At 38.3% G+C, this 24809-nt stretch overlaps 1 protein-coding gene across 7 annotated transcripts in view; it reads right to left on the bottom strand.

The window, feature by feature from the left end:
• Axed (BTB/POZ domain-containing protein axundead) overlaps positions 1 to 24809 on the bottom strand; it is a 315604-nt gene that overhangs the window by 26332 nt on the left and 264463 nt on the right. For 5 of the 7 annotated variants that reach the window (XM_076445238.1, XM_076445211.1, XM_076445248.1 and 2 more), the window contains one exon: positions 1797 to 16720. In XM_076445238.1, the coding sequence (XP_076301353.1) occupies positions 16499 to 16720 (222 nt within the window). In that variant the 3' untranslated portion in view covers positions 1797 to 16498. Of the gene's footprint in view, positions 1 to 1796; positions 16721 to 24809 lie in introns of those variants that run through there. The other 2 variants (XM_076445221.1, XM_076445230.1) reach the window with 1 other exon arrangement.

Raw genomic sequence — 24809 nt, 5'->3', positions numbered from 1 at the left:
TCCCACTGTATCGAGAACGGCAGAATATCTCGGAAGACAGTGTCGTTATCAAAAAAGTGTTCCTACAAAAGTTGTTTGGTATTACGGGCTACGTTACGTGGTATTAATTGTTTTGTTGTGGGTGGAGTGGTGGAGGACATTTTAAGGTCACCTTGATTTTTTTAAATGGAATACTATATTTTTTGCTTTAGAAAATAATAGCGGGTAGTGAGACGAATCCAAAGATGTGCTAATTTTTTTTTTGCTAATTTAAAAAAAAAAAATTTTTTTATTTTATTTTTTTGTGCTTTTTCGCGACTGCAATCTGTTTTTCAAACAGATTCCCACAAACCTATCGCAGTAATTTAATACCGACGTATTCGACGCCACTTAGCAGCGGCTGCTGGCTGTTGGCCGACGACCGATCCAGGATGTAAACACAAGCATTTTTCACCTTCATCAAAATCAGAATAATATCATGTAGCACATCTTTGGATTCGTCTCACTACCCGCTATTATTTTCTAAAGAAAAAAATATAGTATTCCATTTAAAAAAATCAAGGTGACCTTGAAATGTCCTCCACCACTCCACCCACAACAAAACAATTAATACCACGTAACGTAGCCCGTAATACCAAACAACTTTTGTAGGAACACTTTTTTGATAACGACACTGTCTTCCGAGATATTCTGCCGTTCTCGATACAGTGGGACACCCTGTATGTACAGGGTGAGTCACCTAAAATTATTACGTCAAATATCTTTGCTGTTTTCATATATATATATATATATATATATATATATATATATATATATATATATATATATATATAGATACAATACATTAAATATCTTCAGGACAAAGTTAAAAGGTAAAATGGGGCTCGTGCAACACAAAAAAAATTTGTTTTTATGTCATTTTTTTAAAGATATATCAAGATCACCTTCATTTTTTTAAATGGAACCACACTTTTTTAAACATCTACAATGTTAGTCCCTTTCATTACGAATTCAGTAACTATAATTACTAAAGGTCATTCAGGGTCACGGACAGAAAAAAAAACCTGATCAATTCCTGATGTAGCGATACGGGATATGTGAAACGGATGAAATTTATGTCGGGCCAGAACTCGTATTACGCTACTTTGACTGATGCTTGCTTCTCGGGCAATTTCTCTCGTACTCACATGTAAATTGACAGCTATAGCTGCTAAAATATTAATTTCATTGTCTTCAGGAGTCATGGGATTCTTTCGTTTACGCTCTCTTACATCTACACTTCCAGTATTTCTAACTAACTTGTAGATATTAGTAAAAGTCACCCTGGAAGGAGTGTTTCGATCAGGCTACCTTTCTTCATGAAGCAATCGGGCCTGTAATGCATTTTGTCTACATTCACAGTAAACCGTTATCATGTCATACCGTTCAATTATTGGGTAAGACATAGCGGGATCGCGTTTGGAAACATACTGTTAGTAAATAGATCGTAGCATAATCGGTTAGAGGATGTTTGAAAACATTTCAAGCATTGATATTCAAGCAAAGATATTTGAGATGATAACGTTAGGTGACTCACCCTGTATAGGGTAAAGAAGGTACCAGATTCCAGATACCGGATAATTAGTGACGACTTGGAAGTTTTTTATTAATTTGAAGGCATTCTGTAATTTATTTTGCATTATTTGTAATGAACGATTGATTATTATCAATCTTTTTTTCTGGACGATTTTGTGTAAAAGCAATCGAAATATTAACGAAGTTTTAATCCGAAGGTTTTTGGTCTTATTTACCGGACACAAGAAATTTCTGATAACAAATTGATGAATTAATATTTTTTTTCTAATAATAAAACCATAAAATCTTTATTTTAATATCCTCTGGTGTATCACAGTTTCTTAGCATTTTCTATAATCGCAAACGAAAAATTGCGTTGTCTCGAGAAATAAGGTTTCTAACTAATGTTTTCTATATCTTAAACAGAAATTATTGTAATACTTTTGATTTATATACGAAGGGGAGACATCAATCTTATTTTTAAAAAGGTAAATATTACGTTTAGGGGAGCGGATGACCTTGATCTTGACATATCTTGTCAAGGACAATATTATGAACAACTTTTCTCTATACATCTATTCTGGAGTCAGACCCTGTTTTCTTTCTAAAGTCTACAACGTGTTTACAAAAATAGTAAACAGATCCCGCGCCGGACTAGAGGCTTACGTTACCACGCAGTACAAGCAATAGTTTTTTGCGAATATCTCGAAAACTAAAAGAGGCCCCCTCATATGTGAAAAGGAAAAAGTTGTTCAAAATGTCGAAACCTGTAACATATTTTCATCAAAATCGGAGAGGGGTACCCCTTTTTAAATAATTACCAAAATAACTGATATATTTTGAAAACTTCTTTTGTCTATAACTTTTTAATAAACTACGTGCGCCTGTTAAAACCTTTTGTGGGTTACTTAGAAAGATGACCGTGATAACGTGTCAATACAGTATGTAGTGTTAGCCTTCAATTCTTAAAATAACTGCTATATTTGAAAAACTTCTTTTGTTTTTAACTTTTTAATAAACAACGTGTTCCGTCCTAGGATGAAACAAATGTTTTATTACATGCAAAACATCTGGATGGCAGACCTCGGTCTATCCGAAGTCTTTCTGATTTTTCTGATTTTTCTGATTTTTCTGATTACACTAGCAATAAAGGTAACGAGTCGGGCTAAGGTTTACCGCAGCGTACCTGGTCCAGGTTTACAATGCCCCACCGGCAGTGATGCCAGAATGAGCGCCGAACGGCGCTCACATGTACTCCCTCCTTACCCCTTCCACTATTTCATTCCAGCACCGTGCGCAGGCGCACACTCCACGGTCCCCATCGCGCACGTGCAACGTGTCTCCCATTCGCCCTACTCATTCCCCGTCACTCCCCGCATCTGGCATCACTGCTCACCGAGTCCACCAAATGAGGGACCACGCGGTCACCTCGAATCTCCCCCATACCCAAGGGGGTGAGTTTGCGGGTAAAGACTAGCGTAAGTCGACCAATTAGGAGAGCTAAAGAACAAGCTGAAATAACCAGTCAATCAACTAGGCTCAAAAAGTCAATAGGACACATTTTGTTACATCGATTGCACACGCTGCACAAGTTCACATAATTGGACAAGTGCACGACTAAACACAACGAGTGCCGGCTGAAACCTCTTGGGAGTTACTCAGAAAGGTAACCTTGACAACATATATCAAGGTCAAGGCCATCCGACCATGCCTCCCCTAAACGTAATATTTACCGAATAAAGTAATACTAGGTACATGATGTTATTTTTATTAATTTCTAAAATGTTTGTTTCGTGTCCGATAACCGGGTGGGGCACGGTAACTGATACCATTACTCTAGTAATAATTTCTTATCTACTTTTCAACTTCAATGTATGACCGTCCGTTGAGAAAAATTTTAGAGCGACTATCTGGTTCACCCTGGAATAGAAAGGTTCCACAACGTTCTAAACAACGTTTCGATGTGAAAAAAAGTTCAGCAAACATGAAATCTTCGTTGTTAGACTTTGCACGCTTACACGGACCAGCCATGGTTCCACGCTATAACTGATAATTTAAATGCTATATGCTTTGAACAGCAACTATGAACACAACGAACCTAAAGAACACCGTGGTAACGTGTAACAGGATACATGCTAAATCGTGGCAACGAGAAATTAGAAATTCCATGGAGCAACTTGCGCCATGTTCTTGACCAATGGTGTCTCCATAGAAATTTTTGTACAATAGGCAGCAAAATATTCATACAATGCAATTCACTTAAAATATCTCGTTCACATAAGCTTTTCGGTTCTACATTCCTGATCACTGTACAAATACAGCATGTAATTAGAACCATTTTGATGGCTGCGTAAAATAAAATGATTTTAATGAAAAGCTATTCAGATAAGAGTTGGATAATTGCGGAAGATTATAATTTGAGTTAATCACAGAGCACATACGAAGATAAAGTATGTCTGTTTAAATAATATCATACAATTTGAATTACACTCTGTCGAATCAGTACACTAAAGTCGCGTTATTTTGCAAACGGCTGCGTTCTGCACGGAGAAATATCGTGCAGGGACACTATTTTTTTATGACTGCGTCTACCGCGCCGACCGTGCGTATCGGTGTGAACCACTACTAATCCAATTACAACACTTCTTTATTTTTCATTATTTTTTATGGTACTTTCACTAACTTATTTCTGGCATTTTTCTTATTAAAATGACAGCAAACACGATATAATTTCAACTGTATTTAGCGGTTTAATTGACGGTATACGAATATGGGGCAAATTGATCTTGTTTGCTGTCATTTTAATCAGAAAAATGCCAGAAATAAGTTGGTGGAAGTCCCATAAAAAATAATGAAAAACAAAAGAGTTTTGTAATTGGATTAGTAGTGGTTCACACCGATATACCCGATCCGAGGTAAATCATCGCCGCCCTGCGGCATATAAAAGAACCATTGTTTTAGGAAGTATTTTAACTTGAATCATTCTAATTGTGAGTGACGTAACGTGAACATCTTTTTTCGAAAATAAAATTCTTGAAAACAAGAAATCATTTAGAGAGACATACTTAACCATCGCGTAGAACGAGTAGAATATGTTGTTATTAAAAGATTATAAATTTGCATGATTTTTGTTGTTGTTTCTTTGTGCAACATTTCAGTATTATCAGGATCGGATTTAATGTGTAAATTCATAAGAAATTAGCAGAAAATTTCTTACGAGGCAAATCTTGCAACTAAATTGACTATCTTTCGCTCGCAAACTTATAATGACCAATTTACAATTTATACTATCCGCACAGACACTGAACATATTTCGGCATCGCACCGTTCCGACACAGACTGTATTTATTTAAAAGCGAGCTAATAAAAACGTGGTAATATTATAAGTTCGTTGAACAGTCGGGGTCGGCATCCGATCAGTCAGTTAACGGAAGATGATACACAAAAACGTGTGAAGAGAGTAACAATGTTTTCTCATTTCACTGTAACGAATACGCCGTTGTTTATGTAACTTTTTTATAGTTTTTTACATCATAATTACCAGTCAGCAGTCTGCTCTTCATTTCGTATGAATTTGGCACCAAACTTTGCAAGCAAATACTAGGGGTGTGCGTGTACCCGAGCCTCGGGTCGGGTCGGGAGATGATAAGGTCGGGGTCCCGAAAGTTTGCAACATTCGGGTACCCGATGGTGTTTTAGAGTTATTTAAATCGAAATATCTCGTGAGCTACTAACTTTTCGACATACATAGGTTAGTACTTTTTTATAACGAATGTCCAGTTGCATCGATCTATGTATTAAAAAATACCTCATTCCATTTAAAAAAATATCGATGACCTTGAAATCTTGTAAAAAAATGACCTTGAAAATTTTTTCCCTTACACCGTTACATGTGGCCCTTCAAACTGTGTAACTTTGTCCTAAGAAGTATTTTTCTACAACGAAAAGTAACGGAGATATTTAGGTGTTCTGTTTCTTCGGACTCACCCTGCCGTCCTCGCCCTGGAGTCCGAAGAAACAGAACACCTAAATATCTCCGTTACTTTTCGTTGTAGAAAAATACTTCTTAGGACAAAGTTACACAGTTTGAAGGGCCACATGTAACGGTGTAAGGGAAAAAATTTTCAAGGTCATTTTTTTACAAGATTTCAAGGTCATCGATATTTTTTTTAATGGAATGAGGTATTTTTTAATACATCAATCGATGCGGCTGGACATTCGTTATAAAAAAGTACTAAGTTTGACGAGAAAATGACTGCCCTTCGCTTGCAAAGTATCATCAAAGTAAAATGTAAGATCAAAATTTGCTCGAAGCAGGTTTGGCTGATTCGGTTGTATATGAATGCTAAGGGTCGACAAATATTTTTGCTGCTCACTGTATCATAACTAGTTAAAATTATAAATACTCAACACGCTTCACACACGTAAACAATATATATATATATGTTATGTTTTTGCATAACTTGTCGTTTGGCATTTCAAATACATACATAAAACACTTTTCGAAGCATAATTATTTCTACTTGATAAAATCGTATAAACTTTGAAATGTTCATGTGAAAATACTGTTTAAAAAACATTGTATTTGGAGACATAAATTCTTCTTTGGTTTCGGCATAAAATACTAAAATTGCGTTAATTAATTTATCGCAATGACCGAGGGAATTAATAACGTAGATACTAAAACAATTATTCCCGCAGTGTGTTGAACTGGTTGCAACACCTTCTAATACCAACATTCGGCGCGCCTTAAAATAAATATATCTGAATAATCAAATTTATAAACGGTAATGTACGCTTCATAGGCAAACTCATATCAAAGCGATTGTCGACAACTCCACACAAGCTAATAACAATTAAACGGCCCTAGCGCTTCAAGAAATTTCTCGTCATTATAAGGAACGTTATACATATTTGCAAGACCTTAATTTAAAAAACAAAAGTATACCAATTGTTGACTATCGTTTTAGCCTCTTGTATATTTTATCATAACAAGAGGCAAAGATTGATAGAATCAGAGTTGAGCAACATGCAATCTTATTAACGATTAACAATTGCAAAAGAAATATTTGATTATTCATTGCAATTAACGAGTAAATTTATTCATTTAACTGATATGTATGTATAATAAACAATAACCATAATAATAAATGTGTTAAAAATAATTATATTGTAATATGCGTCATTTACAAAAAGAGTACATCAATTAAAAACCAACAGTTAATGATGAACCATTAATTTATACTTATTCTTACTATGTAAAACAATCAAACAAGTAGTAAAATAAAATTTAATAAAATCGTGATATGAGGTTGTTAAAATGCTTTTGAAAACCAACAAGCTTTTATTGTTGGCTGGTTGTTCGAATCGCATCAAACCAACCGCGATTTTTAACGATTTAATACGATTGAAAATCACAAGCATTAACCAAATGTTTAATTGATCAATGCCCAACTCTGAATCAAACCACAATTTCAACTGAATTATTCAAATATTTACTAGCCGTAGCGTACCCGTTTGGTATGAAAATATTATATTTTGATCGATTCGTTGGAAAGCTTTGGTAGTTTGTAAATAAATTATGTTAAGAGTGTAATTCCTTTCTGATCGCTAGACTGCAGATGTTTATGCGTTTATAGTGCTTCCAAGTGCGCGAAGTGTAAAACAAATAATTCAATGCAAATTCAATAAAATACACTAAAGTCGTGACATTTTTCTAACGGCCTGTGTTCTGCATGGAGGCATATCGTGTAGAGATATTTTTTTTATGACTGCGTCTACCGCGCCGAGAGTACAAACAAAGGCCGAAGCGTATCGATATGAACCACAACTAATTGAATTACAAAACTTCTTTAGTTTTCATTATTTTTTACGAGACTTTCACCAATTTATATCTGGCATTTTTGTGATTAAAATGACACCAAACGCGACATAATTTCAACTGTATTTAGTGGTTTAATTGAGTCTATGGAATAACTAAGTTATGCTTCACATGTACAGTGAATATGGGCCAAATTGTATCTTGTTTGGTGTCATTTTAATCAGAAAAATGTCAGAAATAAGTTGGTGAAGGTCCCATAAAAAAATAATGAAAAATAAAGAAGTTCTGTGATTGGATTAGTAGTGGTTGACACCGATATACCCGAGCCGAGATCAATCATCGCCGCCCGGCGGCGTTGTCAGGCAGTGAAGTGGGTACTGAATAAATTCTGGGTAGAAGGTCGCACAAAAATATCGCGACTTTACTGTATTCCAGGCATGGGCGTTTTTGTCTCAATTGAGGCTAGACCAGTGGTCGGCACGGAGGAGACTCTGCAGGCCGCTCTCGGCTCGCGCCGCCTCCTTCTCCCACCGCACGTCTCGCTCTCCGTAACGGCCCTAGTCCTCAGGCCCGTACATATCCCAGACTGTATGAACTGCGCGTGGCGCATTAGGGCGACACCCGTATCAATAGGTTTCCACATTACCGTTGAGGTACTATTGTCAATGCGTTTTTTTTATGTGGTTTCCCCTGTAGGCCTATTCCACTCTGCTGCATGACAATTTCTGAAACTAACTTTGAACAATAAATGCGGAAGAGAGAGAGAGAGAGAGAGAGAGAGAGAGAGAGAGAGAGAACTACTTCTTAATTCCATTGCCAAAATTTTAAACAGTCTTTCAGACAAACTTCTTCGTGGACGTTTAGATGTACTCGGAATATCAGATATATCAAATGGAAGATTAGATGTCGCGGCTCGCATCGCAGACGATAAAGAAGCGTCATTCAACCGGGTGCGCTTTTCCGATTTAATATTCCGCATTTTATAAAACGAACATACGCACAGATATGTCGATCCGAACATTGAAAAAATTCTCAGTGCGAAATTTCTGAGGAGAGGATATCTTGATACATTTAATATTTTAAAAAATTCGACACTGTTTTCTTCCCTAGTCTTCAGAGGAACTTTTTGATGAAAATCGCGAAGTTCCTCTTGATACTCGGAAGCTTGTTCTTCGATTATGGCCGCGAAGGGGTTCTGAAATAGTCTGAAATCATTTTTAAGGGAATCGAAATCAGTGAAACGGTTATCGAAGTATTTGTCAAAGTTATATATATATATATCTTTTCCGTGTTTATTGTTCAAAGTTAGTTTCAGAAATTGTCATGCAACAGAGTGGAATAGGCCTACAGGGGAAACCACATAAAAAAACGCATTTACAATAGTACCTCAATGGTAATGTGGAAACCTATTGATATGGGTGTCGCCCTAATGCGCCACGCGCAGTTCATACGGTCTGGGATAGGTATCGGCCTGAGCTGCCTCGAGGACTAGGGCCGTTACGGGGAATGGGACGTGCGGTCGGTGAAAAGAGGCGGCGCGAGCCGAAAACGGCCTGCAGAGTCTCCTCCGTGCCGACCACTGGGCTAGACCGTCCCCACCAGCATCCGTCGCCAGTGGCGCACTCAGGATTTAATCTGGGGAGCCGAGTTGAACGGCTAAAATATTGTGGCCCGGTGCAAGAATTGCGAATGTACAGTAGCGCGGTGGGGCCACGACAGGGCCGGATTAAGCCAGCGCGGGGCCTGTAGCACATGCTACCAGAAGGCCCTAGGTTCTTTTTTTAGCAAGAATATCTGTTAGCGGTAGCCAGGGCTGTTCCACAATTTACAAGTGCAACATTTTCTACTCCAAGCGCGGGCCCCCAGCATTTGCTGCTTCTGCTATTACGCTTAAAGGACTCTTTAGTTTGCCACAGCCTCCGGCCGACACCAATGCTTAAGGATAGGGCGACGGACATCGGCGGCACCGGTCCGATTTCTCTCCGAAATTTTTCCTCGCGCCGGGCCGCAGCCGTCAGGTTATAAACTCTCGACGAGGGTCGCTGCTGCCTGCTGTGCGTGGCACAAAAAAAAGGTTTTTATGTGCTCTACAATTCCTTAGGTAAACTATCGGTAGGTCTCCTTTATAACATCATGGAAGACGGAAACGTTCCTACCGCTTGGTGAATTCTTCTTAAATAATGATTTAAAATAATTGCTGGAAAATATATTAGAGACATATCTTTGTTCTGCAAATTTTCCACCGGATCTAGTGTGAAAAAATGTTTAAATATATGGTCGCATTCTACGATTCTTGCTCTTTGAAATACCGTTCTTTTTTCATTGTCCGTAACAACTTGTTGCCATCATTCAGGTAACCTGTCAATTCCCGTATCTCAATGACTAATTAGCAACATGTGTTTTCAAACTAATAAAACGTTCATTTTAGGGAAACCAATAGTGTCATTTCGTTCACTACGATACTTTGCAACTGTACGCATCATGTAAAAATTTCATACGACACACATGAGATGTGAAATACTCCAGTAACTACAAACAGCTGTTAGGTTTGAATTGTTTGTTGTTTCGGGTGAATAAAATTGCTGAATATTCTTTAGACATTACACCTTCCACGTAGTGAAAAACATTTTCAATTTGTTTATGTCCAACAAGTAGTCCAATACACTGCCTCGTAAGTACGAGCGATGGGGGAACAGCGCAGTGGGTTCAGATATAATAAACCGCTAGCGCCCACTACTACGCGATTGTAGGGACTGGCAAGGCGCCATCTCGTATGGGTCCGAACTGTTGACATTGTATTGATGCGATCCTGAGAAGAAGGTTCCCAGGCAGGACGCGTATCTAGGTATGTACGAACGCGCGGCCAATTGGATCAGAGTGGAGGAGGCAGACCTCGTTTCACACGCACTTTCGGCTGTCGTCGAAATATTGGCTACAGCGGCCACACATACTACGTAGCGTCCAACGTCAAAGTCAAAACATTGGGGCTACAGGCGCGGGGCTGTGGTGGCGATGATAGCAAGACTTAGCGATAGGCTCGCTTTGTTTATGTGCCGTTCCCGGGGCTGTTCTCTATGGAGAGGTGTATCACAGTTCATTACTATTGAGTTGGAAGTCGTCACTTTCTCGGGCAACATGTGTTGACTGTAAAATAATTTGTAGGCACCCCGACTTCTCCGGAGGAAAATAAATGTAAAAATGCTACATACAGAGAGCGACTCCCACTAATATTCGGACGCTCGAAAAAAGACGATGACTTTTTAAATATTCTACTATACGATTTTAACTTTTTTGGGAAGCTAGAGCAATTAGTTTACTACAGGATGGGAAAAGAAATTTTTTAAAAAATTGCAATTGATCGGAATTGTAGAAAAAATACTAAAAGTTGCATTTTACAATTTTTTTATGTGGGCCTATATTGAAAATTTAAAAAGTACGTTTTGTAGGTCTGTGTCAATTGTGAAAGTTTCATCAAAATCGGTTAAAATTCGTGAAAAATTGAAATTTTCAACATCTTCGAACGTTTGCAGCTTATTGCAACATCGACTGATTTTGAAGGAATTTTCAGAATTGACACAGATCTACAAAACGTATGTTTTAAATTTTCAATGTAGGCCCACGTAAAAAAGAAAAAATTTCCTTTCGATTCCTGTAGTAAACTAATTGATCTGGCTTTCTAAAAAAGCTCAAATCATATAGTCCAATATTTGAAAAGTTATCGTCTTTTTTTGGAGTGTCCAAATATTAGTGGGAGTCATTGCATGTAGTCTTCGAGAACACACGTAGAGGGGAGTATGCACAGGAAACTAGTAAGTAAATTGTTCATTTTACACTACGATACCTTGCAACTTGATTGACCTTGTACGCACCGTTTAAAAATTTCATACGGTACACATGGAATGTGAAACACCCCAATAACTACAAACAGCTGCACATAGAAGGTGTTCTCCTGTTCGTCCGTTACCTTAAGTCCATAAATTTTATTACAGGTAAAGACAGGTATAAATGAGGGTAGCGTAAAAATAAGTTTCGTTGACGAGCATAAATTACTTTATGACCACCGTCCGACAAAAGCCAAAATAGTTTGTCCCGACATTTCGGGCCAAACACCCCACTGAGCGATGGCTTGTTTAACATTGGTCCCCGCGAGTTTAATTTTTTTGAAAAGTACAATTAGTACAATTAATACTACAATTAATTGACATAAATAGTACAATAACTTGACAACATGACGTGAAAAAGATTTGTAGAAAATTGCAATTGGTCGGAATTGCAGAGGAAATACTAACAGTTGTATTTCGCAATTTTTTTGGGGTGGCCCTTTATTGAAAATTTGAAGAGCACGTTGTGTGGATCTACAGGGTGTTTCACACTATTCCTGGCCAGCGTTTTTCTTGCAAATTATTAGAAAAACATGAAAGAGGAAAAAGTAGTACATACTGTTTTTTATACGCACAACGCAACGACATATGTAATTTTTTTGTGTTTATGATATTTTGTTAGATATGAAGGTGACCTTCAATTTTTTTAAATAGAATGCTTTGTTATTTCTTATGTCACATGAGAGCGCGTGTCTAGTCGAATTCATTCGTATACTGTGCAGTGACCCTCAAGGTCATGCAAGGTCAGAAACGAAAGAAGCATTTTGAAATACTTGCAAACACATTGGTATTAAATATTCAAAATGCTTCTTTCGTTTCCGAGCTTGCATGACCTTGAGGGTCGCTGTACAATATACGGATTTACATCTAACAAAATATCATAAACACAAAAAAATTACATATGTCGTTGCGTTGCGTATAAAAAACAGTATGTACTACTTTTTCCTCTTTCATGTTTTTCTAATAATTTGCAAGAGAAACGCTGGCCAGGAATAGATCCACACAACGTGCTCTTCAAATTTTCAATAAAGAGCCACCCCAAAAAAATTGCGAAATACAACTGTTAGTATTTCCTCTGCAATTCCGACCAATTGCATTTTCCACAAATCTTTTTCCATGTCATGTAATCAATTAATAATTGTACTAACTTTTCAAAAAAATCAAACTCTTTGTTATAACGTTTAAATTCCTTAACAACGTATTCGCCACCTATTGACACGACAAACTCTGACAAGTTCTAGTCAATAGCTTTTTAAATAAATACAGCATGTTATATTCTGCCTATGCCACGCCGCGCCGGAGCGGCGGCCGGAAAAATTTCGGAGAGCTTGGAATTTCTCCGGCGACGGACCGGCGACGGACCGGCTCTAGGATCGGCATCTCCTGAGGTGTAGAGGGGAGTAAAAGATTCAGGGAACCCCTGGGGTAAGACACGATCCCCAGCGCTTGGCCTTTGTGCGAGCCTCACGAATTACGACCACCCCACCGGACACCAAACTAAATGGTCCAACATGTCCGCGCGCCGGAGACGGTGCAAACTAAAGGGTCCTTAATCCGGCCCGGCCCTCCGGGGCCCCGGGCATTTGCCCAAGTTGTCCATAGAGTGACGCGCCACTGCCAATCTACATATGTACTTCCATATGTACATAATGTTCAGTTTTACATGTAACATATCCCAAAATCATCGACATCGGAGAGGAAGCAGCTGTTCTACAGTTTAACCAATTTTCCAGTGTTCTATTTCCTTTTTTCTTGGGACGGGTGGCCGAAGCCCCCTGCCCCCGCCCAGGGTGCGCCACTGTCCGTCGTTACTATGAAGGAAGGACGCACTTTGTCTGTCGCAAGCAGTGGCGCCAGGTCGCCAGCAATCGAGAGGAGTCAAGTACCTCTTCTCTGATGACCAGTCCAGTCTGCGGCACGGGCACCGTGGTCTATGGTCTTACGAGAAGACCTTGCGTATCGAGAACGCCGGATCGCAACGAGTTTTTATGTGGACATAGCTTATGCACCCTCATGAACTATGCAATTGGTTTCTGCCGCCAACGCGAACCCGTTTCCATGAGTGAAAACCTCTTGTAACAGCGGTCGGTGGCCGAGCGGGTTAAGCGAATGTCTACCACGAGATTGGTCGGGGTTCGTGGCCCGTGTCGGCATTTTTTATAAATATTTTCTTTTCACTTTCTGTTTCATTTTTCTACGTGCTCTTAAATTTTTCAATTTCAACTTCGTCTTCAATTTCCATTTCAACTCTTCTAGTTCAACATCAATTTTTCAATTTCGACCTCAAATACAACTCTTAAATTTTTCAAATTTCAATTTCCATTTCAACTTCAATTTCAACTTCTTTGATTTCAACTTCAATTTCAACTCTTCAAATTTCAATTTCAACTCTTCAAATTTCAATTTCAACTCTTTAAATTTCCATTTCAACTTCAATTTTAACTCTTCGATTTCAACTTCAATTTCAACTCTTGAATTTTTCAAATTTCAACTTCAATTTGCATTTCAACTTCAATTCCAACTTCAATTTGCATTTCAACTTCAATTCCATCTTCAATTTCCATTTCAACTTCAATTCCAACTTCAATTTCCATTTCAACTTCTTCGGTTTCGACTTCTATTTTTCGATTTCATCTTGGACTTCAACTCGTCAATTTCAACTCTTTGATTTCAACTTCAACTCTTCGATTTCAACTTCAACTCTTCAATTTGAACATCAATTTTTATAGTGATTTAATTGCAATTGTTATTTTTATTACACTTTTTATGTCAATTTTGAAAAATTTGAATAATTGGAGTTGAGATCGAAGAGTTGAAATTGAAAATTGAAGTTGAAATGGAAATTGAAGTTCAAATTTGAAAAACTGAAGTTGAGATCGAAGAGTTGAAATTGAATATGAAATGGAAATTGAAGTCGTAGTTGAAATAGAAGAGTAGAAATTGAACTTGAAATTGCTGTTGAAATCGGAATTTGAAAAATTAAAGATTTGAAATTGAAAAATTGAAGTTGAAATTGAAGAGATGAAGTTGAAATAAAAGAGTAGAAATTGAACTTGAAATTGCTGTTGAAATCGGAATTTGAAAAATTGAAGTTGAAATTGACGAGTTGAAGTTGAAATGGAAATTGAAGTCGAAGTTGAAATGGAAATTGAAGACGAAGTTGAAATTGAAAAATTGAAGAAGAAGTTGAAATTGAAAAATTGAAGTTAAAATCGAAGAGTTGAAATGGAAATTGAAGACGAAGTTGAAATTGAAAAATTGAAGTTAAAATCGAAGAGTTGAAATTGATGTTGAAATTGAAATTTGAAAAATTGAAGAGCACATAGAAAAATAAAAAAGAAAATGAAAAACAAAATTTATAAAAATGCCGACGACACGGGACGCGACCCCGACCAATCTCGCGGTAGACATTCGCTCAACCCGCTCGGCCACCGACCGCTGTGACAAGAGGTTTTCACTCATGGAATATAATGCACATGACGCATTTCAAAATCGATTTTCTCGAAAACGGGTTCGCGTTGGCGGCTAAAACCAATTCGATTGTTTATGAGGTTGCGTAAGCTATCTTCACACAAAAACTCGTTGCGATCCGGCGTTCTCGATACGCGAGGTCTCCTCGTTAGTGGAGGACGTTGGAGTGTGCGCATGGTGCTGGAATGGGACAGTGGAAGGAGAAAAGGAGGAGAGTAATTGAGGAACGTTTCTGTCTCAACTGGCGACACTGGTCGCAAGCAGTGCGCGGGCCTCGTGCATCGAAGCCGCGAGGAGTGCCACCGAAAGGAAGCTTGGTGGGGGAAGCAGGCGTTTCAAGATCCATCCATGAGTGATGCCAGAACCGTGATACAGTATTTTCTCGTTCGTTGCGAATAATGCAGTATTCGCTCGTTGCGACGTGCCTACCCACTCCACTGCCTGTCAACGCCGAGTCGGCCGAGTCGCTCCGCACGGCGGCAACGACTGTCCGCTGTCTCTTTCTTTCCTATACGCTCTTCTTCGTTGCGTTCGAAACTTTCATCGTCGATTAAACCACTAAATATTGGCCAAATTATATCGTGTTTGGTATCATTTTAATCAGAAAAATGCCAGAAATGAGTTAGTGAAAGTCCCATAAAAGCCTAATGGAAAATTAACAATTCCATCACTGCCATTACATACATTGTAAGAACTCACGGGCCTTTAAATTGTGCCGGCGACGGCGACACGCTTCGGTCACCCGATCCGTATTTCATTCTGTCCTTCTCTATGTTCGGCTCCCTATTGAAGTCTCGCTCGGCGCGCTCGGCGTGTATCTGGACGCAGTCATAAATCACAAAACAGTTCAGTATTCGCTCGTTGCGAACTCAAACCCCCGGCAGTTTCGCAACGAACGAGAAAATACTGTACTGTGGTACTAAACCATACCCCCACCATAGCCTACTATTGCCCCTAAGTTCCTTTCCAACGCACCCGCGCGCTACACTCACCAGCGTACCTCTACGGATACAGTATGGTGGGGGTATGGTTTAGTACCACAGTACCACGGTTCTGGCATCACTGCCACCCATACCCATGCCTGCTATATTCATTTTAGTTTCGACTCTGCACAGACAAAGAGGCTCCTGTTCTTCTTGATAAAACAAGGTAGGAAGCTCTACAATTCGTACATAGATCTGCAGTCTATTAACCCTCCAATGCACGGGTGAATATAGTTTTCTTTCGATATAAGACGATGGCTCGAGATGTCCCTACTCCGCGCTACACGTCTTCCGCAATTGGCCGAATCGCTTGACGAACACAGCAATTGCACGTATTAGTGTGGCTGGAACAGAATGATGCGGTGACGCTGTGTAATTTAAAAAGAACATTGTCTTATGTTTTATATCGAAAGGAAACTGTAGAACTGCTCACAATGTCCTGATAGAAAATCTTTCTCTCTCGTTTGCATTTTCATTAATAAATATTGTTTTTTCTCCTTATAATAAGGTCGCGGTCGCTCTGTCGCAAAAAATTACTACAAACCAAGGGAGCGGATTTATTTAATAGTTTAAACTGAATAATTTAAGTAATTTCAAGGATTTTTAAACGAACAACAATGTTCGCGATGGGTCCCGCAGACCCAACCCGTGTACCAAAGGGTTAACTGGCCTATGCAATTCTCGAAGAAAATGAGTCGGACAAGAAAGCTCGTTAGAACACAGTAGAAAAGATGTCGGGGGGGGGGCTCTCGGTGGGACATCCCGTTGGTTTTAGTCTACGTCCTACCATGTTGACTTCTTAATGTTATTCAGTCGAAGATACAGGCAAGAACTCGCAAGATGTAGGTGCCAATTCTGACGCAAGTTCTTTGTCCTTGTGTCGCGCACTCCTTCCTCCAGTTGTTCCGATTGTCTTGTCGTTCTTTCTTCCCCGATTTCGACATCGTACAGCCACGGTTCTCGTGAGTGTTAGCAATGATTCTAGGAGCACTCGACAGCCTGGATAGTGGCCCAGCAACGGGACTTCTTAGCTGTGGAAAAAAATGTCAGTTTAAAGAGCTTCATATTTCATTACTAGACTGCGGATCTTTATGCATTTATGAAGAAATTAGTTGGATAATATTCAGGGTGTCCCACTAGGGTGGACCTTATTTTTTGACCAACGAATTTTTTTCACGACGCCCCCCAGAATGGTTCTCTTTGGTGAGAAAAAAATTTGTGCAAAATTTAAGATCGATCGGATAAAAGGATCACGTGGCGCATTTAAATTGAAAATTTTGAAAATTTTGAAATTCATCGTAACTATAAAGTATTATATATCGTTGGATTTGTAATTTTTTTCTAAATAAGAATATGGAAATATTATATGACCTTAATTTAAAAAAAAATAACGATGACCTTGAAATTTCGAAAATTTGATTTAAAAAAAAATTTTTTTTATGCCATTATATTTACCATATTGAACAATGCAACTTTTTCCTCTGACATTTTTTCGTAGAACCACAAATAACAGATATTTAAACATATCCATTTATTACCTATGACCGAATATAATTTATTACGTTACCTCCAGATGTACCCCGTGGACCTTAAGTCCACTTTTTTACAATTTTACCTATCTTGAAATTCATAAGCGCACACCCGGGAAACAGATGTAAACCCTCGTTAAAAATTTTATAACAACCCGTACTTAAACTCCCACTCCTATTCCTACTCCTATCCTTACAAGTTTTTCCACCAATTACTTTCAACTCCATCAACCAATCATCACGCTTTTTCAAACAAACGACATCCACACCGAAGTAAGATTTAGATGTATCAGAGAACCACCGATTAGATCTGTCTGAGCTAACGAACTGTAATCATCAGTATCGAGTAAGCGAACATACAACCTCAAGTGTTGTCTTTGATCAACTATCACCTCAACTTACAAAATCGGACTCGTGATCATCGTCGTTCAATCCAGATTTGGCAGACGCGAGACGTTACAGTAGTCATACAGGAAGACTACTCAATTTCTATATAAATTGAGAAGCCCAATGGAAAGTAGAAGTCGCGAAAAACTGTTCTTATTAGAACATGATGAAAATCAGATAATTGACGCTAAGTTGCCATCGAAACGACAAGTTTTAGGAGTGCTATTTTATAATTTGCGGAAAGTGAAATTGAACCTTCGGTCTAGTGCACACCTTGTTGTTAAAGAAGTGGAGGTGTTGTGGGAAAAGGCCAAAATTCCAGTTCAGTTAAACAGTCGCTGCGTCGAGAAATTGGAGTCATTATACCACAAGTGGAAGGTCTTACAAAAGAGTTGTAAACGACGATCCCAGATACAAGATCAACAGGAACAAGAGTTTCTTGATCAATTAGTGATCTTTTAGTAGCGGCGATTATTATAAAAAATTTGTCATTTTACCAACTAATGTGGCCGATCACATGCAAGAGGACATTTCAGGTTTTATATCAGACGAAAGCCGAAAATTTTTTAGTAGATTTAATATATTGACAGAATTTTTAAAAAAAGATCCAGTAGTTTGGCAAGATGAAGATTCTTACAAACTAGGTTTAGATATAGTTAAGGCTTTACCTGTGGTCAATGATTCGGCAGAAAGAGCCGTTAAGCTAATACAGGATTACATACAATCAAATTTTAGCTCGCAATGAGGAAGAAAAGCAGTTGGTACTGCAAATGGTAAAAGATTACCGCCAGCAATATCCTGACGCAACGAAAACAACAATAGCGAAAAACATGTAAATCGAACGTCGACGGTCCGCAGCACAGGCGAACCACACAGCTACCTCCCTCTCAGGGAAACCCAGAGGGGTAGCGTCATAAAATACGCTGGCAGCGCGGGTCCTTACAGCCACTTCGGGTCTGAGGACCCGTTCTTCCAGTGACTTGTCAAGTTTGGATTCTCTCTCTAGATTTTGTATTGTTTGTCTGTTCATTTAATAAAATGCATTCTTGGCGAGCGGCTTCACCATTGATCGGCGTATTATTTGGTGACCCGCTCTGTCCTTGCCATCTTAAAAGCGGATAGTCTTACATTAGAATATAAGAAATAGTTCCTTATCACTATTCTGTAGAATATATTCAAAATATTCATTCACATGTATAGTACAATAGTACAATACAAAATGACATATCTCTGTTATTTGTGGTTATACGAAAAAATGTCAGAGGAAAAAGTTGCACTGTTCAATATGGTAAATATAATGGCACAAAAAAAATTTTTTTTAAAAATGAAATTTTCGAAATTTCAAGGTCATCGTTATTTTTTTTTTAATTAAGGTCATATAATTTTTCCATATTCTTATTTAAAAAAAAATTACAAATCCAACGATATATAATACTTTATAGTTACGATGAATTTCAAAATTTTCAAAATTTTCAATTTAAATGCGCCACGTGATCCTTTTTTTCGATCGATTTCAAACTTTGCCCAAATTTTTTTCTCACCAAAGAGAACCATTCTGGGGGGCGTCGTGCTTTGTATCTCGATAAAAATTTTTCGCCAAGTATAGCTTAGGTCCACCCTAGTGTCCCACGCAACTGGAACAGGTTGTACCTCCTAAACGGTCGGGAATAGAGGAAAATGTAATAAGAAAAAGTTGAATGGCATCAGACGGTGCATACTACGCAACTAATTTTATGCACTTTTGTGCATCGGTGCATCAGAAAAATGCAACTGTATTTTTTTTTAAAATAGAAACCTACATTTTTGACTGCACCAATCGATACAGTTTGTTGTGCTCTACATAAAAGTACTAACGTACTTATGCCCTAAACTTATTCGTTAAGAAGTTATCGAAGCTAAAAGTTCACTGAATTATTTCGATCTCGGCAAGTGTTCCAGAGTACCTAGGTACGTTATGTTCCATTATAAATCAGAGAACTTTTACCTTCGATAACTTCCTAACGAATAAGTTTAGGCCATAAGTATGTTAGTACTTTTATGTAGAGCACAACAAACTGCTTCGATTGCTGCAGTCAAAAATGTAGGTTTCCATTTTTTTAAAAAGTGGAGTTGCATTTTTCTGATGCACCGATGCACAAAAGTGCATAAAATTAGTTGCGTAGTATGCACCGTCTGATGCCATTCAACTTTTTCTTATGACATTTTCCTCTATTCCCGACACTGTTTAGGAGGTGCAGCCTGTTCCACTTGTGTGGGACACCCTGTATACAACACTAATAGATTAGCAAAATTCAAGAAAATCGTAATGTTGGTTTCAACGTAACAAAGTCATTAAAGGACGAAATCAATTTTTATTTTATTCCTGCTTCATCCGCAAATATCCGCAGTTTATTCATTACACTGCAGGCGAGACTTGCGTCGAAAGTATTAGGTCAGCCCAAAAGTTTGTGCCCGATTTCATATTAAAACACATTTCTTTTATTAACATTGCTGTTATACACATACAAAATAACATACGTACGAAAGATGTTTTTTTTCAAGTTTACTTTATTTGAATAAAACTATTTCATTTTTTGTTGGTTATTTGGGAAGCAAGGTAATTTTATAATAAAGAAAACAGACAGATATCTTTTAAACGATATTTATGTAGATGCTCTCTCTTCAGAAGTTAGGTTTAGACTGATGATGGTCCGGAGCTTGCCGGTACATTATATACCAAAACGTGAGTCATTGTCGTCATGCGAATTCAAAGGGCCGCCGCTCTATCTCTGTTTGTAAACCTAAGATATCGCAGAGATTAATGTAATAGGACCGGCAGAGATGGTCCCTGGAATGTTTAAAACAATGGTTCTCGGAACAGTATTCATTTCTGTATCATGACGTCACATATCCACACCCGAAGATATGGTTCCCCGAATGTATATGTATATAATAGTTCTAGGAACAGATAAACGACGTCATATATCAATATTTTTGTTTCGAAGAAACTTGGCAGTAATTTTCAGTAATCAAATTTCCATAATTCGGTTGAGTTTGTTGAGCTGTAATTATTTTTGAAATTGATTGTACACGCTGGTCTGTTCATCTTGAACTTTCCGCAGTTTTTTTATTTTTTAACGTTAAAAGTAGTGGTATGTATACATATGTACTACCACTGCTACCGAACATAGCTGAAATACGCCTAATTGCACATAACATGTCGGGAAATCGCTCGACACAGATAAATAATTGTAAAAATGTGGAATCACAACCATCCATATACAGGGTGTTTAGCTACAGGCGGGAGAAAATCTAAGGGGTGGTTCTCGACGATAATATAAGACGAAAGTGAATAATATAAAAATTGCGATCTCGGCTTCGTTATTCAGTTATTAACAGTTAAAAATCTGCCCAAAACGCGACAACTTTTCAACACCGGTGCACGTTGCGTACGTCACACAGGCGCGCGACAGTCTCGTATCAAGTGACAAATTCATGCATACATTGGTTCTCATTTGGGGCCCCAGCGAGGTGAAAATGTTTAAAAAATCGTTGGACGACATTGAACCTACCTACTCGTTAAAATTCACAAGGGCATTTCTAATATCCGCCCTATGGAATTATCGAGCAGAAGGAGTCGATGCCCTTTCACTTTTAAATTATTCTCACACATATCCAAAAATCCTTATCCTGCACTATAATTGTTCATAACACCGTACGTAATACACTGGAACAAACTACGCATATACTCTAGCACTATTTACAATATACACACGCACTACAAGTTTACATAGAATACAAGTTTACTGAGGGGAATGAGGAGAATGTAAAGAACTGGTAATCCTTTAATGTTGAAACACTGCACTTTATTGAACTTGATTTACGTCGCGAGACTTGCTCACAGACGGAACGGACATCTTGAGGTCGTGTGTGATTTCTGCGAACGGAATCCAGATTGCACACGACATCTTCAAGACGGCCATTTTACGTCTATTTCACGTCTGAAAGTCTTACGTCCTAAAAAGGTGTATTTGAGACCATAAACAGTGTGGGTATTATATAGCCATGATCGAGCAGTACTAGCCTTGGTATTATTTGTACGGGTTAGTGCTTTTATTCAACTTCAGTTTCAACACTTCAATTTCAATTTTTCAATTTCAATTCTTTAATATCAATGTTTCAATTTCAACTCTTCAATTTCAAGTCTTCAATTTCAACGTCAATTTTTCAGTTTCAACTTCAATTTCAATATCAACTTTTCAACTTCAATTTCAATATCAACTCTTCAACTTCAATTTCAATATCAACTCTTCAACTTCAATTTCAATATCTATTCTTCGACTTCAATTTCAATATCAACTCGGCAACATCAATTGCAACTCTTCAAACTTCAATTTTTCAATTTCAACACGTTAATTTCATTCTTCAATTTCAATTTTTCAATTTCAACTCTTCAACTTCAATTTAAATTTCAACTCTTCGATTTCAACTGTTTAATTTCGACTTCAATTTCAATATGAACTCTTCAACTTCAATTTCAACTTCTATTTGTATTATTTTAATAGTGATTTTAATTGCAATTGTTATTTTTATTACACTTTTTATTGCACATCCGTTCTTCTGATAAAGCTAGGTTTAACTTTAAACTCATTTTTGTCGAAATCTATTTTTACTCACTCCCTTCTTTTAATTGAATTATCATTTATGGACCTTTAAGACCTCCCGAATGTCCCATGAATGTCTCCTGAACGTCTTTAAGACATACTGTTTTCTAACACAAGACGTTCAGGAGACGTTCGGAAGTCGTTCGGAGGACATTCGGGACAACTTTGAGACGTCTGAATGTCCAACCTGAAACGTCTTCAAGACGTCTTTGTGCTATCTGGGAAATCTTCGACGCGTGCGAGAAGAATCGTCCGTACAAGCTAACATCCGTCTGCACACTGATTCAAGACAGCTGATGAAGTCGATGCCAGATCGATAAAACAAATGATGATCTACAGCAAACTATCGCCCAAACATCGCGCGTTGCTATACCAATAAATTGTCTATCCTGTTTTCACGAAAAAATTTCGCGATTTTTCTCATTCTGTCTGTGATCGCGAAATATCTCGTGTGTGTGCGTGCCATTGATCAAATCAGCTGTCTCGAATCAGTATGCATACGGATGCTAGCTTGTACGGACGATTCTTCTCGCACGCGTCGAAGATTTCCGTTTGCAGAAATCACACGACCTCAAGATGTCCGTTCCGTCTGTGAGCGAGTCTCGCGACGTAAATCAAGTTGAATAAAGTGCAGTGTTTCAACATTAAAGGATTACCAGTTTTTACATTCTCCTTATATTCCCCTCAGTAAACTTGTACTCTCTGTAAACTCGTAGTGCGTGTGTATGATATTCTAAATAGTGCAAGAGCGTTTATTCTAGTATATTGAGTACGGTGTTATGAACAATTATAGTGCAGGATTAGGATTTGTGGATATGTGTGAGAAGAATTTAAAAGTGAAAGGGCATTGACCCCTTTTACTCGATAATTCCATAGTGCGGATATTAGAAATGCCCTTGTGGATTTTAACGAGTAGGTAGGTTCAATGTCGTCCAACGATTTTTTAAACATTTTCACCTCGCTGGGGCCCCAAATGAGAACCAATGTATGCATGAATTTGTCACTTGATACGAGACTGTCGCGCGCCTGTGTGACGTACGCAACGTGCACCGCTGTTGAAAAGTTGTCGCGTTTTGGGCAGATTTTTAACTGTTAATAACTGAATAACGAAGCCGAGATCGCAATTTTTATATTATTCATTTTCGTCTTATATTATCATCGAGAACCACCCCCTAAATTTTCTCCCACCTGTAGCTAAACACCTTGTATATTTTTGTTTCAATACGGAATCACACTGCATTTCGATTAATTCCAGTTGTACAGGGTGTATGAAAATTATATGTCACGACCACCATAGCGTGATTCTATACCTCATGATCGGTGAAGATCTGTTAAAAAAAGTTACCGCAAAATTGTCCGTGACCTTGAATTTCAAGGTCAAATTTTTTAATTATTGCATTGTATTCTAAGAATTGTGTGGATGAAAAGTGTCAAAGGTACCATGGGTCAAAACTCAACCGTTTTGTCAGAAATTGATGCACAAGTTCTGTCGGCTGTAAGATGAATTTTATTCATAGAAGTTGAAGATTTCAAATTGAAATGCTACTTGTTGACATAAAAACAATCATGGAGAGAATGAAAACACACCGCTACAGCTTTAAAGGCTACATGAATACAGTTCGAGTGACCTCCACTATCATGATTTTGATTGCTTTGCTTTGATTCAGGGCTCGGAATTATTTACTCGCGACGGCCGATTTTGGAACGCTACGCCCCCCGATCCGGCCGCGCCCTACTTTGATTGATATCACATTCGTGTAGGGATACGTACGTGTGTGCGTGCACAATCGGCACAGCCCAGCGGTGATGCGCCGCCTAGGTGTGCAACATAGGAGCCAACCAAAGGATCCGATCCTGTCGTACGAAAGGATCGCCGATCTCGTCATCGTAAAGCGGCAGCCACCAAAGACACTGAAAACGTCGTTTGGTGATTTTCCGATTTCGGTAACTGAAAAGCAATGTAAGGGCGAGCACCGCTTTATGATGACGGGATCGGCGATCCTTTCGGACGAAGGGATGGGATCCTTTGGATGGCAACTATGTTGCGCACCGAAGCGGCGCACAGTGGTCGATTTGCTCTAAAACGTGCCCAAAAATCGAAAAAATGAATTTTCAAATCGAGAGTTTTGGATCTTTGGGTTGGTTGTACTTATGTTTGGACTATTTTATGGTAATTGAAAAAAGTGTCTGGCCCTTCTACCAAACCGGGAAATTCAGTATGAAAGTGACATTCTTTGAGAGCGCAGCTACGTACTGCGAATTATCGCGTCAGCAAAGTGTGCATAACTCGCTACATTTACATTATATTGTGCTAATTTTCATTCTATAATATGGAGGGTACCCCTGAAGGTAAGTAAATCATACTTATGTATTGTATAAGGTGCAAATAATTATGGATAATCTATTATACGGAATGTATAAAAATTTCATACAAAAATTTCAGAAAACTAGGGAAATAGTTACGATTTTGAGGGCTTGTGAGCATGGGACTTGTACACACTTTTAGATTATAGTATCACCTAGTAGAATCAACAAAGATCGGACACCCCTAGGTGCCACTT

Source organism: Lasioglossum baleicum, chromosome 2, assembly GCF_051020765.1.
Source record: "Lasioglossum baleicum chromosome 2, iyLasBale1, whole genome shotgun sequence".
Classification (NCBI taxonomy): Eukaryota; Metazoa; Arthropoda; class Insecta; order Hymenoptera; family Halictidae; genus Lasioglossum; species Lasioglossum baleicum.
Note: the sequence above shows the minus strand (reverse complement) of the source record. Positions and strands in the feature narration are given on the sequence as shown.